This window comes from Colletes gigas, unplaced genomic scaffold (assembly GCF_013123115.1).
Source record: "Colletes gigas isolate AHSC1104 unplaced genomic scaffold, ASM1312311v1 Colletes_gigas_Sc00005, whole genome shotgun sequence".
Taxonomy (NCBI): Eukaryota; Metazoa; Arthropoda; class Insecta; order Hymenoptera; family Colletidae; genus Colletes; species Colletes gigas.
The window spans coordinates 7626443-7641609 of NW_025106634.1; the positions used below are offsets into that span (position 1 = coordinate 7626443).

General features: G+C 42.2%; 2 protein-coding genes across 2 annotated transcripts in view; one reads left to right on the plus strand and one right to left on the minus strand.

Annotated features, from left to right (window-relative positions):
• Positions 1-1211: 1211 nt before the first annotated feature.
• On the minus strand, positions 1212-5406 carry LOC122395033 (alanine--glyoxylate aminotransferase). Its single transcript, XM_043392316.1, has 7 exons — positions 4889-5406; positions 4621-4818; positions 4241-4441; positions 4006-4163; positions 2920-3075; positions 1912-2259; positions 1212-1844 (listed from the first exon to the last, which is right to left on the minus strand). Exons 2-7 carry the CDS (start codon positions 4795-4797, stop codon positions 1691-1693), a joined length of 1194 nt encoding a protein of 397 aa, XP_043248251.1. The 5' UTR covers positions 4798-4818; positions 4889-5406; the 3' UTR covers positions 1212-1690.
• A 3035-nt stretch (positions 5407-8441) lies between these two features.
• LOC122395386 (rho guanine nucleotide exchange factor 10) overlaps positions 8442-15167 on the plus strand; it is a 45937-nt gene continuing 39211 nt past the window's right edge. Inside the window, exons 1-2 of the mRNA XM_043392901.1 lie at positions 8442-8778; positions 14741-14901. Of these exons, the coding sequence (XP_043248836.1) occupies positions 14794-14901 (108 nt within the window). The 5' untranslated portion in view covers positions 8442-8778; positions 14741-14793. The remainder of the gene's footprint in view (positions 8779-14740; positions 14902-15167) is intronic.

The window sequence follows — 15167 nt, forward strand, 5'->3', positions numbered from 1 at the left end:
CAGAAAATAATTTTTCCAGAACGATTCGAAATTTTTTTTTCGTCGAAAAATTTAGACACCTAGATTTTCGGTAAGGAATTTTTTTCTCGAAAATGCATAGGATTTCGGGGTTATATCTATTCACCAAAAATGATTGTAACGCACTCCCGCAACCGAAAATAATTTTTCCAGAACGATTCGAAATTTTTTAATTTAATTGTTAATAACTTTTTAATGAAGCCTCAGTCAAGAAATTGATATTCTTGATTTTCGTCTTAGTTTGGCCTGAGAATCTCCCATTAAAATTTTTCCCAAGGGAGGTCGAACACCCTGTATAAATTGTGCAAGAATCGCGGAAATGCCATGTTAATAGTGCCTTAAGAAATTTAAGTAACAATCGGAAGCAATATATCGGTGGAGATGATATGTCGTCGATATCGATGAGACAGTATTCTGTTGCCACGGTTTATTTGAATTTCATTCGTAAATGTAAAGGATCGCCCGGGGAAACGAAAAGTGTCTTCCGAGAAGTGGCAACTTACATTACACCGGTTACACGATACACGAGCATCGACAAATATTTCATGTACAACACGAGATAACGTCGTGAGTTTTCTATACGTTTGAAGAGAATTAGTACGGGAGATCCACGCCGATTCCGTGCTGTGCCAAAACGATCGTCAATTAAAACAATAATTAATTATTAATTCGCTGATACCGTCGTTACTTCAATCCACTTGTTGTAACTGCATTATAGGTGTAATTCGAAATGTATATATCTTATTACACGATGGATAATCAAGCCAGGTATTGAGAGAGGGGAGCGAATGGAAAATCGAAAGAATGTGAGTAAAAAAAGTGAGAATAATCAATTGTTGATATTGCTAATTAATGTAATAAATCGTATAATTGAACGTAAAACAGATAATTATATTAGAGATAATTGTATGCCGATTTCAGTATTTCCATTAATAAACAGATACACTCGATAGAGTCTCGTTTGTGCGACCGGTTTATTGATTGGGACACGTAACATCAACTCATTCTCGATTTTGTTTCCCTCCAGACAATCTGGTTGGGTCGTGGTCCGATGACTGGGGGAAGTGTTTTCAATAATTTTGGGAATTTGTACACAGTAAATATCGTTGAACTATGTATGATGCATGCTTGGGATAATTATCTTGCTGGAAATAATAAATTCACGGCATTTTCAATCTGTTTATATTTTCTTATAGTATCAGGTAAAATTTGAATCTCTGGTATAACCTCAAAAACAAGTTTACAATACGTATTGTCGTGTTCGTGTGTTTTATTTAAATATCTAACCAAAATATATATTCGTTTCGCTTACAAAAATGTAAGGATCGTGAATTCCCAGTGATTCACACAAAATTTAATAAATTAGATCTATTTTCTTTACGAAATTAGAGACAAAGATCAAAGAGCAGAATCACTGAGCGTTTGCACTGCCATCTGTACGAATGTTCGACAAACAAACGTGAAGTTGCAGGCTCGATAATCTGTATGGTATCCGAAATCGTCATTCAATTGTTCAAAGTATTTGAAAATATTAGAAAATAATTTATCGCTAAGGGCAATGGAATAACATACATTATTACTAACAAGAAGCCTTTGTAATTTACTGCCTAACGATCGTAAATGATCGCGAAATTGTTTGTTTTACGGTTAAACGATACTCGATGAGTTTTATTTATAACTTTGGTCGTGAAGCATGTTTCAGTCCTTCGTCGAGAGCCCTCAGGACAAGGTCGACTGTTTCAGACTTGGCGTTGATTCCCAACAAACCGATTCGCAATATTTGCCCCATGGTAGGTCCTAAGCCTCGACCGATTTCGACTTTGTAGCTGAAAAAACCGAAAGTATATCATTGAATAGCGACAAGATCACGTTTTGATCGTAAACGCAGCTTACGTAGCCATAGCTCGTTGCACAATGATCATCTCGTCGACGCCAGATGGCAGCTCTATAGCGGTCACTGTGGATAATTGATACCGTGGAATTTTCACGTAACAGCGAAGACCCCGTAATTCAAGACCCTTTCTCAATCTGGCAGCTGCGGCGGCGTGTCTGGACCAAGCTGCTGGAAGACCCTCTTCGGCAATTTCAGCCAAGGCTTCTCGCAAACCGTACAGAAGCGTAACACTTACCGTGTGATGATACGCTCGATCTTTGTTCCCGAAACATTTCCAATAAATACCGAGAATTGACATGTCCCAATAGAAAGAGAACGGTTTCGTCTTTCTTCGAAACAATTTCTCTCTGTCGTTGGAAAAGAAAGAAAAAAACGGTTAAACAGATCGCGATTAAATTGCAGGAAGCATACGCCGCTTTGTAATCGCCAGGCGTGGTAAACGAATGGTAAGGAATTAGTAGTAATAAGGGGAAATTAGTAATAATAATAGGGAATTTATGATAACAGACAGGCATAAAACCCTAACTATATGAAAATAAACTCGGCGCGTTAGTAATCATAAATGTTGCCCGACGACGTTAGAAAACGATCGGAAATTGATAAATCGACGAGGTTAGAACGTTTCCCGCGAAAACAAAACAGGAAAGATATGCAACTGTTGACGGCCTGTTATGCAAACAAGTCGTCAACGGTACTGTAATCCGTTACGAGCGATCGACCAGGGTCTTTTTACCATTTTAATGCGATCTGCTTCGAAAAAAATTTTATAGGTTATAGAGGCTCGGAGATAGCGATAGTTGGCTCGAAAGCCACCAGAATCTCATCGAATAAGAATTCATCGGACATCCACGTTATGATTCACGGAGCGTCGAATGAGCCTCGAGTCACCGCGATGACCTCACGAATTCGATTGATATTCCGTGTAGATGACTTACAGTCCCCATTCACAGACCATTTTCTCTGGCCGGGTAGTTACGATTAGGGAAAAGGAAACCACGATTACGTACTCTGCTCGTGGACCGAACGAAATCGGTGTGAGTCCTGGGGGGGCACCAAGGGCCTTCTGGCTGCCGGTGTAAGCCACATCGATGCCCCAAGAATCCATATAGAACGGCTCGCCAACAAGTGACACAACCACGTCGACGATCAAAAGAGCATTGTACCTGAAAATTTGTCGATTCTTCGAATTCTATTTCAGGCTAACCTTTTACATAGGTTATACATACAGGTTGTTCGGCCACCCCTGGGAAAAATTTTAATAGGGTATTCTAGAGGCTAAGATACGATGAAAATCAAGAACACCAATTTGTTGATGAAGGCTTTGTAAAAAAATTATTAACGTTTAAAGTTCCGTTCGTACTGAATTTTTTTCTCGAAAATGCGCAGGATTTCGGGGGTATGTCTATTCACCAAAAATTATTGTAACGCACTCCCGCAACCGAAAATAATTTTTCCAGAACGATTTGAAATTTTTGAATTTTGTCGAAAAACTTCCCACCTTCTCGAATTTTTTTCTAGAAACTGGGTAGGATTTCGGGGTTATGTCTATTCACCAAAAATGATTGTAACGCACTCCCGCAACCGAAAATAATTTTTCCAGAACGATTTGAAATTTTTGAATTTTGTCGAAAAACTTCCCACCTTCTCGAATTTTTTTCTAGAAACTGGGTAGGATTACGGAGGTATGTCTATTCACCATAAATGATTGTAATTGACCCACGCAACCGAAAATAATTTTTCCAGAACGATTTGAAATTTTTGAATTTTGTCGAAAAACTTCCCACCTTCTCGAATTTTTTTCTAGAAAGTGGGTAGGATTTCGGGGGTATGTCTATTCACCAAAAATGATTGTAACGCACTCCCGCAACCGAAAATAATTTTTCCAGAACGAATTGAAATTTTTTAATTTAATTGTTAATAATTTTTTAACGAAGCCTCCATCAACAAATTGGTATTCTTGATTTTCGTCTTATTTTGGCCTCTAGATTCCCTCATTAAAATTTTTTCTAAAACTGTTGTAATATAAGTTTAGGTTCTTGCAACAGTTACTAAACAATATCTGTTAAAAAATAATAATTAAAAAAAGAATATACTTGTGAACAAGGTCCCCCATGCCTTCCAATGGTTGTTTCACGCCCGTGGATGATTCACCCTGTACCATGAAAACTGCCGCTGGCCTGTGTTTCATCAAGGCGGTTTCCAATTCGTCCAACGTAACGGCCTCGTTTTGCTTTGTTTCCAGCAACACGACCTGCAGTTTTAAATTCATAAACGGATCACGTCTCGATGAAAGCGAATAGTAAATTTCTGTGAAACTATATCGCGTACGTGTGCACCGAGTCGATTGGCTGTCTCAGCCGCGCGTTCACCCCAAATTCCAGTTTTGACGATGATTATCGTCTCGCCGGGCTCGAGTAAATTACCCAAGCTTGCTTCTATGCCGCTATGGCCGGATGAACTCAGTACCAAAGTAAGTCTGTTCTTCGTTTGGAACACGTATTGAAGGCCAAGCTTAATTTCATCCATCAACTGAAAATCAACACCATGACGTTTGCTCGTAAGATCGTTCCTTAAACTGTCGCAGGTGCAGAATCGAACCGCGACAACTTGGAGAACTGAAGAGGCTGGATGAGTGAGAACTTGAAGGGGATTACTGTATTTCCATAGAAGGTATCTATTGCATCATCATTTGTTATGTTTTCGATTACCTGACAGATTTCCGGATGTAGATGACCGATTATTTGATTCTTTAAAGAGTTAAGAACCCGCTCCGAGCAATTAGTTGGTCCCGGACTCGTCAAAGTTTTTACCGGTAACTGCAGTTTAGATTTAAGCTCCATCGGCGGCACTTTCTGCACGGCCAACTCGTTCCATTCGCGACTCATCGTTTTCGTTTTATTTTTCAGCTTGCGTAAAAATAAATGCAAACCATTTAACTGGATTAATTAAAAGATGCAGTTTAAATTTAAAACTCACGGATCGATCGATGGACTGCACAGCTGCTGGAAGTTGCTGTTATCAGCAAGCGATATCAGATTTAACAATTAGCTTTACTGTTTACGCTGCCACGGTACGTGACATACTGAAATCTCGCTATTACTATGTTAAACCGTATCGCAATAGTTGGCCACATACGGTGCTGGACGAAAGTATTAGTAACAGTAGCGTATTTAGAATTTAGGTTACCAGTCCTTTAATTTACCATCCTCGTATACCAGACGAGACTGAACGCGATATAATTTGGATCACATTTATTTATTTAGTAAGTTTACTTACGAACTGCATTATACGACGCGAAGTCACGGATTTCGAAATGTTGATTAGTAAGAAGTATCGAAAGCAAAAAGAGAAGCTAAACAAAGTAATACATTGTGAAGAGAAAGGGAGGGCAAAGAAATCTCCTCGTTGGGAGACGAAAATAGCTTGATAAGTTACTGCGTCTTGATAACCCCCAGAATCTTCGTGACTTGCATAAATAAGACGAAAGCGAATAGATTGCAGCGAATACAGAAAATATTTACAAAAAAGTCATATTGCAATATCCTCTTAAGTATCCTCGTTAATCCTTTGTATTCGATCGCAAATAAAAGGTTCATACGTGTATAAAATGTCAGGCAGTAAAACGAGATAATGGAAGAAACGAATATCCTTGTGAACGCTTTCAGTTCGTGGATGTAGTTCCCCTGTTAGCTTTCTAAATACGAGTCCTTATCATTTCCGTTTCAGGTTACGTCTATCGTGACTGTTTTCGTGATCGTCTGTCAAACGCGTGCATCGGGGCTCCTTTCTCGCACGTGCCCCCGAACACGTGATCACGCAACAAACGAATCATGTTCATACGCCCTTGTACAGAGCCATCTAGAAACCCTTAACTGTTGTATTTGGTTGTTACTGCATTTAATATGTCACATTTCAAAATTAACGTTTGATTGATTTTCGAGTCGCCATGGAAGTCTTCCGTTTAGACGGCAGAATAATTTTGAGCATCGTTGAACACGCGATTCCCCTTATTCATCGATTACCATACGATTTATTTACGGTGAAATTGATGTGCAAGTGTGTCAAAGAAGATTGCGCGGTTAAATGGACAGTTGGAACCATTGGATGCGCCGGGCGTGGGTAAAAAGTGATCTACGCGGTTGATGGTGCTAGCAAGAACAAATTCCTTGACGCGTATTCAGCGCATCTAGATTCTAGATGCTCATAACGGAGAGGACTCGCGCAGCATTCCCATCGGTACAATGAAAATAAAGCACGCGGCGGATAGGCGTTGCCATTAACTTCAGGACAAGAATTTCAAACGCCTTCATTTACAACTTCATTTCGCGGGGAATTCTTTCGCGCGAGTCGATGCTCTCGCGTTACGCCGGTTATCTTATTTCTATGACGGTGCAATTACTCTTGATTCTCGTTAGTCGTGATTCTAAAAACTGGGACAAGATGTGGACAGGGCCGGTTCCACCATAAGACCGACCCAGCCGCTTAGGGCACGGACCTAACAGGGACGCAGTACCGATCTTTGAGGTTATAGATTCATGCAGGAAAAATTCAGTCTTTTGGGATGATGTTTGTTTTGAACATAGCGAGGGGAAATTGAGCGAGAGAAACTCTATAAATTATAATATATACGTTTATTTTAATAATTACAATGTTTGTTCGCAATGCACAATGATACTTATTAACTAATTTCTCGTGTAAAAGTAATTGTTAAGTGTAAGGGATGTAAGCGTTGGAATATTTTTGCAATATTGTAACTATATGAAAAGGTCAAGGTTATCGGATCATTCTTCCCCTAAACTAAACAATTACCATTCAAATTATCATTGTTTATAAAAAAAAAATGTAGAACATTTTTCGCTGCGAAGGCAACGTGAGTTCTTTATGACGGAAAGCATCGGGGACGATAAAAAACTCGAGATTTTCTGTCCGCCCGAGCAAACCAACGAAAATGCAGATCCACCGAGGGTCAAGTTCGGTTGCTCGACATCGTCTTCCCCTTCCAAACCGCCTTCCACCTAGCTTCCAGCTCTTTCCCCCTCCACCCGTCCCGCTGACGGTTCCCTTCTTGCTCGGTCTCACTGGTTCGTCGCCGAGTGGCTCGATTCTCCTTCTCTCTCTCCACTTTCAGCCTCTCGACGGGGGTCACCCGGCGGTGTTGAACTGCTAATAGTAAATACCGTCCCAACGACGGTGAAATTGCCCGAAATGACTGGCAAGGTCGTGGAGAAACGACCAAGTGGCAAGAAGGGCTTACATACGTACAGGATAAATTTTCACCGGTACCTCGGAGCCCCGACAGATTTCACGTTCGTGTACGAAACGAGAGAGAGACTGGCGTAAGTGTGTACGCGCGCGCGCGCGCGATCCATAAGTTAGCCAGTGTGTTCGCGATGGGTTCGGGTCCGGTGGTAACCGGACTACGACATTCATACACGAACGAGAGATCGTGCGTGACTGGTCGGTCGGTCGGTTTATAAGCGTCGAGTGTGCGTGCTCCCTAACCTGCTCGTACGTATTGGAAGCGGCTCGTTCGCGTGTTGGTCGTCCGTGCACGTGCGCCACCGCGTCCTCTGTGTTGCTGCGCGCGTCTACGTGTGCGTGTATGCCACGCTCCCGAGCCAGGAGAGACAACGAAACAATGGAACGTCGTCTCGGGCCCGAGTAGCGAGGCGAGCGGGCGGATCGTACTTGCTTGGCTTGCTCGTTCGTCTCGTCCCCGTACGTCCACTAAAACCGTGCACGAACGGGCGCATCGGGGATTTCAGAAGACGGTTTTCAGGCTCCCGGCTTCGAGAACCGCTTGTTCGTGACTGCCCCCTGGCGTACTTGTTTCTCAGTAGAGGCCGGGCCGCGACCAAGGAGGAACGCTTTGTGCGTTGGACTGGAAAAAGGGAGATTCGAGAAACCGAGGACCGCGAGTTAGCGCCCCGTGCACGTTCGTCGACGCGAGTGCCTCGTACTTCTGTGCGTGCGCCGTGTGTACGTGTGCGTGTACACGCGTGTCTGTGTGTGTGTATTCGCAACGATTCTTTGGCGCGACGTACGACGTCGATCACGGTTATATGCTCGCGCGATCTTGACGAAGGGTGTTCCCGAACGCGCGCGTGAGAATCTTCGATCGATACTGGATCGCACACACGGTATCCAAGGAAACGGCGCGACGGCGAGTGTGTGCACCATTGTAATTCGTTGTGTTTACCGACCGGGTGACGTTGATTTTCGTGGAAAATCGGTATCGTTCGTCGATCCCCGAGCCGCGCGTAGCGAATCGCGAAGACGCGCAGCGCGGGATCGAGCAACCGCCAATTATCTTGGCCGTTGTCATCGGTGGTTGGTGTTCCCGTAGATCGGGGATGCGCCGTCTTGTCCCCGAGCACCAGCGATTATCGATCCGCGCGAATAAGTGAATCGAATGTTACCGAGAGTGCTCTGTGGTTAAGAAATCCGTGCTGGCGACGCGCTTCCCTCGACCGTGTCGTCGTCTCGGTTAAAACTCTCACTCCTTTCATCTTGCATTCCCTACGATCTGCCTGTCCCTTTCTTCGCCTCGGCGATCCTCTCTGTCCGTTCCTTCTCATTCTCCGCGCTCTGTCTCTCCTTTCTTTGCTCCATTCCTCGGTCGACCGGTCTCTCAAAGGGGGCGTGCTTGGCCACATTCAACAATGAGCGAACGCAAAACTATCTAAGCACGAGGCGCGAACGAATGGTTCCTGTGTTTTCTGCCTGTGTGTGGCCCGATCTTTGCCCCGCGAAGTGTTTACGCTGTGAACGGTCGCCCGACCTTTTTCCACCGATTTCGAATGGATTTACAACGGCCGACAACTTAACCGGAGAGGATCGTGTCTTTGAATACACCGCTGATCGAGGTACGTGAACACGAGATGTTATTAACGCGTTGCTTTATTTCGTGCGGTGCCCCGATGCATTTTGCGATCGGTTCTCGAGGCCGGGTGGATGTATCCGACGTCTATCGAGCGAAACAGTCGGTTTCAATTAACTTTTTAAACGAGCAGTCCGTCGAACGAATCGAAACAGCGGGGGTCAGGAGCTCCTAACTCGATACAAAACGGTTAATCGCTTAATGGTTTATTTTGTTTCGTTAACTTGGTGCGTCGAGGCCAGACTGGCCCTTCGAGAAGTGTTCGCGGAAGATATTTCGTTCAAAATTTATTTTCCCAATTCATTCGTGCGTGTGCAGTTTCGTTTCGCCGTGCCAGCTTTGATTCATAATCGTCGAGTCAATAGGTATCGCGTTCCCATTTCGAAATACCATTGCCTCGTGTGATAGATCGTGAGAAAAGTTACCGGCCACGGACATACCGATCTCTCACGGTGAAAATCGTCCGCCACTCTCGATTACGCGTTGGACAATATCAAGCACTTTTACGGTGAACGGAGAAACATTTTTTTCATCGTTCCTCGTTCATAAAAATCCCTTTGTTTGCCCACGGAAACCTAATCAAGAGCCGTTAGCTTTGTCACTAACTATATACATATACATTAGGTCAAGTACGTTCCACAACTGTAAAAGAAACTGTTATTTCGCTTAGAAAAACGTGTGCAAGTAATAAATTTGTCCGTTTTGTATACACTTAAGTAACCTTTACTGTGTGAACAATTGCGAAATCTACTTCATCAAATAATGTATACGTAGTACGTAGATTAGAAAAGTCTTTTATACCTAGTCTAGATTTGTATCTTGTTTTCTAGTTTACGTCGTACATTTTCAATTACAATTTAAATTCGACAACCGAGGTGGCGCTTCGATCACTTTTGGAACGGTTAAGTAACCATTTTCTGACAGTTGTAAATTTGTGTTCTGCTCGTTGCGTTGGCAGAAGTGGAACGTACGCAAATAAACGAACTTTTTGAATTTACTTTTGTATTCCTCGTTCTTGTAACAAGGAAATGTTGCTGGACTGTAGCTTTTTTAGAAAGATCAATGCCCGACGAAGACAACCAATAACGAACCTGTAATCGTCCAGTTTTTTCCAAACCCGTTCTCGAAATAATCCAGCGATATAATTGGCTGAATAGAAACGAATAATTGAGCGCCAGGCACGTGCTCTGAGAGTCTGTCCGACCAAATTGGACACGCTTTGGACTCTGTAAGAGTACCTTTCCGCTTGAATCGGGATGAAACGGAATAGACCCGGCGTAAAAGCGTTAAGAGGCTTTCCAACGGAGAGATTAGAGAGTTATGTTTTCGTCCACTCGTGGAAGCTACCAGGGCTGGGGACTGTTCGAACATTATGTAGGAGTTTGAATCAAGGGTCAAAAATAACTTATCCCGAAAAATGTCATTGACAAAAAGTTGTTCGTTGCAGTTCATTTTGCATAACAATTACTACACCGAAGAATTGCTCAAGATATTTTATATTATATTTTTTTGTTTTGTTTTAACTTTCGTTCGTTATTAGGAAAATAAAATTTGCCTAACTCTGGTCCCTCAGCCCTAGTCGTCGCGCAGTCGCAAAGTATTTTCGGTCTATCGTGCGGAGGGTATCAACATCATTGGCCCTTCTTTCTATCGTTTCGGCAGTTGTTGGATCGCTTCCAAAAATACCCGTCGTTCGCCGAAAATATGTGTGTATTCGTGGTTGTGGCCCAAGACAGGGCATACCGGAAACAATATCTCAGTTCGAAGAATCTTGTGTTTCTGATCGCGACTAACGACGAACGTCTCCGTCAGAATCGTGCAAAATGTTATTCGTCAAATGTATTCGATCGAACGGTCAGATTTTGATTTGCAAACGTGCGATTACGACATCGTCGAAGACGATAAATGTTCCCCGGGCGAAGATGTTATTTAAATAGCTCTATTGTTCGGTTTTTTCCTAGCGTAACTCGAGTAAATATTACGTGTGTACCAACAACGTCCGAGAACGCCGAATACTGAATGAAATTGTTGATATTCGAACTTTGATATCGCTGCCTACCCAATACGAATCGTGAAGACGTTATAGCAAATATTTACATATTGATATTCGATCTTTCGGGAATCGTTGTAACGAGTCTCCGCAAAAATGGCGTTCCTTCGAAACTTCAAGAACAGCGTGGTCGTTTCGAGCCCTCGAATGACGCGATACGAGGATACAGACTACGTAATTAAGCCAAACGTTTCATCAAGTTGGATAATGCAAAGCGGATGTGACGAATTCCTTTATACACAGGGCGTGTGACCACCCCTGGGAAAAATTTTAATGGGAGATTCTAGAGATCAAAATAAGACAAAAATCAAGAATACCAATTTCTTGATGGAGGCTTTGTTAAAAAATTATTAACGTTTAAAGTTCCGTCCGTACTGAATTTTTTTCTCGAAAATGCGCAGGATTTCGGGGGTATATCTATTCACCAAAAATGATTGTAATTGACCCCTGCAACCGAAAATAATTTTTCCAGAACGATTTGAAATTTTTGAATTTTATCAAAAAACTTCACACCTTCGCGAATTTTTTTCTAGAAAGTGGGTAGGATTTCGGGGGTACGTCTATTCACCAAAAATGATTGTAATTGACCCCCGCAACCGAAAATAATTTTTCCAAAACGATTTGAAATATTTTAATTTTATCAAAAAACTTCACACCTCGAATTTTTTTCTCGAAAATGCGCAGGATTTCAGGGGTATGTTTATTCACCAAAAATGATTGTAATTGACCCCCGCAACCGAAAATAATTTTTTCAGAACGATTTGAAATTTTTGAATTTAATTGTTAATAACTTTTTAACGAAGCCTCCATTAAAATTTTTCCCATGGGTGGCCGAACACCCTGTATAGATTTAATACATTTTTAACCCTGTAAGACTATGTGCCCAAGCTGCTTGTATTTCTTTTGGTTGTAACCGTTATGCTCGAATGTCAACGAAGTGGGCAAGGGAGCGAAGAAAAGATGAAAAGGTTATGTTACTTTTCAGTACGTTAGAGTACCGCGCCAGATGCAAACTTCATACGTCAATTAGTTTTTCACAATCTTCTGGTAGTTTTATTTCGAACCCCTCCACATACTTACATAATATCTTCTTCGTGACTTTGTTAGAAATAACTTGAAGCGGATCAGTTGTCATAGCAGTTGGGATTAGCAGAATTTCTTTCAAGGTCACGTTGTTAAGATTTCGAGATTGTCGACATTTTTGTGTCGAACAAATATCATGGTGTATGCCAACATAACCTGCAAATGATCTTACATGCAGAATCAAATTGATAAAATTATGTAATCTCGTTCAAGTAAACGTCCACGATCTTACACAATGTCAAATTTGAACGATAATATTCAAAATACATTAATACTTTTTGAATGGATATTATTGAAACATTTTTAACAAAACTAAAGGTTCCTGTTCGTTGTCTTTTGTTTATATACATACGTATTTCCTGCATTTGCACGTATCCTAAATGGAAAGCGAAACAAAATTAGCTCCGCGTTTAACGCGTTAAGAATTGTCGGAGTATAAGATTGGCTATGACTCATGAATAAGGTCAAATAGGGTACACGTTTATATGAACTGTTTTCATTGTTTTCGTGCCCTCTATCGACCGCTGAAGTGGGTCACACGTGTTAGGATATAACAAAAAATAATTCGTTGCTTGAAATTCCTGAATACACGTGTTGTTGTTGGTTACTTCGTACAGCATAAAATGGCGAGTGTCGATTCGTAGGACAAAAGCAAAACTGTGACTCGAACGAATACATATTGTCCCTTGTTTCGACCTGGGTTTATTTTAGAACAGAAAGTCGATGGTTAATAGATGAAAATTAGAGTTTAAGATTAAAGATAGATAGAAATTAGTCGTCGAATGCTGAAACTCTGCGCCGAAGGTTTGCCTGCGTGCCAATCTCGTGTTTCCTTGTTCCATGGCGCGCGCGTAATCGTCGTTCGCAGTCGGTAATTTCGCTCAGCGTGCTCGATCGAAAAAGAATTATGACTCTGCCCGAATCACTTTAGTCGGTAATTGACTGCATTAACGTTACGTGGGCAGGTGAAGATAGACATCGATCGTTTATCATGCGAGGTCCAGCACGCCCTGTCTCCGGCCATGGCGTCTACGTTCCCATACGCCACCTACACAGACCTAGCTTCAAGTTCGTGTTCGCGGAGACAATCTCGTTACGGTTCTCGATGGTTTTTACGAACGTTGCAGGGTCAGTATCGTCGTCAACGACGTAGATTCTTTATCCGCGAGGTTGGAAATCTTTTATTCCGAATAATTGTCGCGTAGAACTATTTGAACTATATTTAGGTTAAGGTTCTTGTATTAGTATGTACAAAGTATGTGCTGATTAATGCAGTTAAATATCTACTCTCAATCGTCACATTTATTGTCGGAGGCTGCGTTAGGCGTACGCTATCTCTCGAAGTGTGATTCTAGTTTACAGTCGAGGGCGTAGTATGGTTGATAAGACGCTTATCTGTTAGGTTTATATTTTTCTTGGCATAGGTTCTGGTCTCTTTCAGAACTGTAGAAAAATAAATGAAATTTGCGATGGTAAAGAAAATTATAAACATATCTATCATTACAGATTCGTTAAAATTCTGGTTGTCACGCTCGAAACGTTAAATTAATTTTGTATCCAGGTAGCATTGTAGCTCTGTCGAAGAGTGTAGCGCGTGCTCGATTATGCTTAACACATACGACTAATGGATTTCCGCACACGACGCGTGCTGAGCATTCCAGCCCCAACAATACAAGGAGACATAACCAACTGTGACGCTCACTTTTCAATGGACTTTTGCACAACGGTAGTGCTTGAAATACTAACGCTAATTATATATTTGGATATGTCTCCTTGATAATCACGAACGGATTAAAAACGTTCGCGATTTTTATTGCGTAACATCTTCGTTACGGAATGAAAAATTCCAAACGCTTTCGACGCGTACAAAAAAAGAAAAACTTTTAATAATATAGTCGAGAGATTGGTTCGCCATAAGCGGAAGTTTCCCGCGGTTATCGCGGCTGGAGAGTAAAACAAAGTTAAAGAAGGAAGCAGAGAGGAGAGTCCGCGTAAACGTGAGATAGGATCGGACGCGGTATCGGGCAGAAGAAAAAAAAGAAAAGAAAAAGAAGAAAAAAAGAATACAGGTGTGGGACGCGATGCGCCGCGAACGCGGCGATTGAGATTCAAACCGTGGCATATAATTCGCGAACGCCATATACGCTCAACGACGTGTAATAATCTCCACCGGGTGTGAGATCCGACTAACAAGATAAACGTGTTGTTATTCGCGACTGGCATTTCTGTTCCCTCGCGTGTCACGGCAATAACGTTGGAAATTGACTTGTTTATCGCCAGGAACGATAGGTCGCGTATTAAATCGTATTGTTTTAACGAAATTATACGCGGAACTGAAGAAAGCTGCTGCACGCTCGCGATACAGCTGGGAAGAAATTGGTACCATAACGTCCCCGCAGAGGGCAGTAGCTCGGGACCCCCGAGTGTCAACGGAATAAGCAGAAAATACGATAGTGCACGGTTGAATTTCGACCGTCCATCCGCACTCTTTCCTCGCCGCCCGGCGTCTCGAGCTCGGTGAAACCTGACCCGGTAAAGAAGGAAAGAGAATCGATCGAACAAAGCGATGCCAGACACACGAACGCCGCAAAGAAATAATCTGGGTTTCTTGCGATCGAAACGGGCCTGAACACGACCCGAATTAGGTTACTTTCGACCAAGTTGGCTATCGGCATTAAAATTATAGTTAGATTTATTATTTCGAGAGTTTCGATCCACCTCTAATGGTTAGCTATTTGTGTGTAGCACGCTCGGACGGTGTTGCCACGGTAACAGTGGATAATGGTGCGCGGTACGGCTTTTTTTCTTTTTGCAGAAAACTGGAAAGACGATGAGAAAGAGGCGCATTAATTAGCCGAACGATGCATCATGGCCTCGTCTTTAGGGGGACCGGGAATGACGTCGGGTGTTCCGACACCGCGAAGAGTCAACCTGGAATTTCCACCGCCACCGCCTTATCCACCTCCCCACAGTCAGGTATAATTTCCAGCATGCAATACTAAATTCTACTCGTAACGCTAGGGCAGCCGTGCCTCGACTTGCGGCTCGAAACGCTCGCAGTCGTTATCGATACATTTATAAATAAAAAATATAAGAACGCGTTGAATATAGATAATTATTTAGCTACTTTATCCAAGGAATTTAAAATACTAAATGAACTCTTTCACCAGTCATCCTAATATTAAATAAGGAGCTAATTACAAGCGACCGTGGTTCTTGTCGATAATTAACGAACGATTCTT

Coding starts and splice junctions, on each gene's coding strand:
- LOC122395033 (XM_043392316.1), bottom strand. CDS start 4,797: ATGAGTCGCGAATGGAACGAGTTGGCCGTGCAGAAAGTGCCGCCGATG. Junction 4,442..4,620: donor TACATCCGGAAATCTGTCAG/GTAATCGAAAAC, acceptor GTTGATTTTCAG/TTGATGGATGAAATTAAGCT. Junction 3,076..4,005: donor ATGGGGGACCTTGTTCACAA/GTATATTCTTTT, acceptor ACAAATTTTCAG/GTACAATGCTCTTTTGATCG.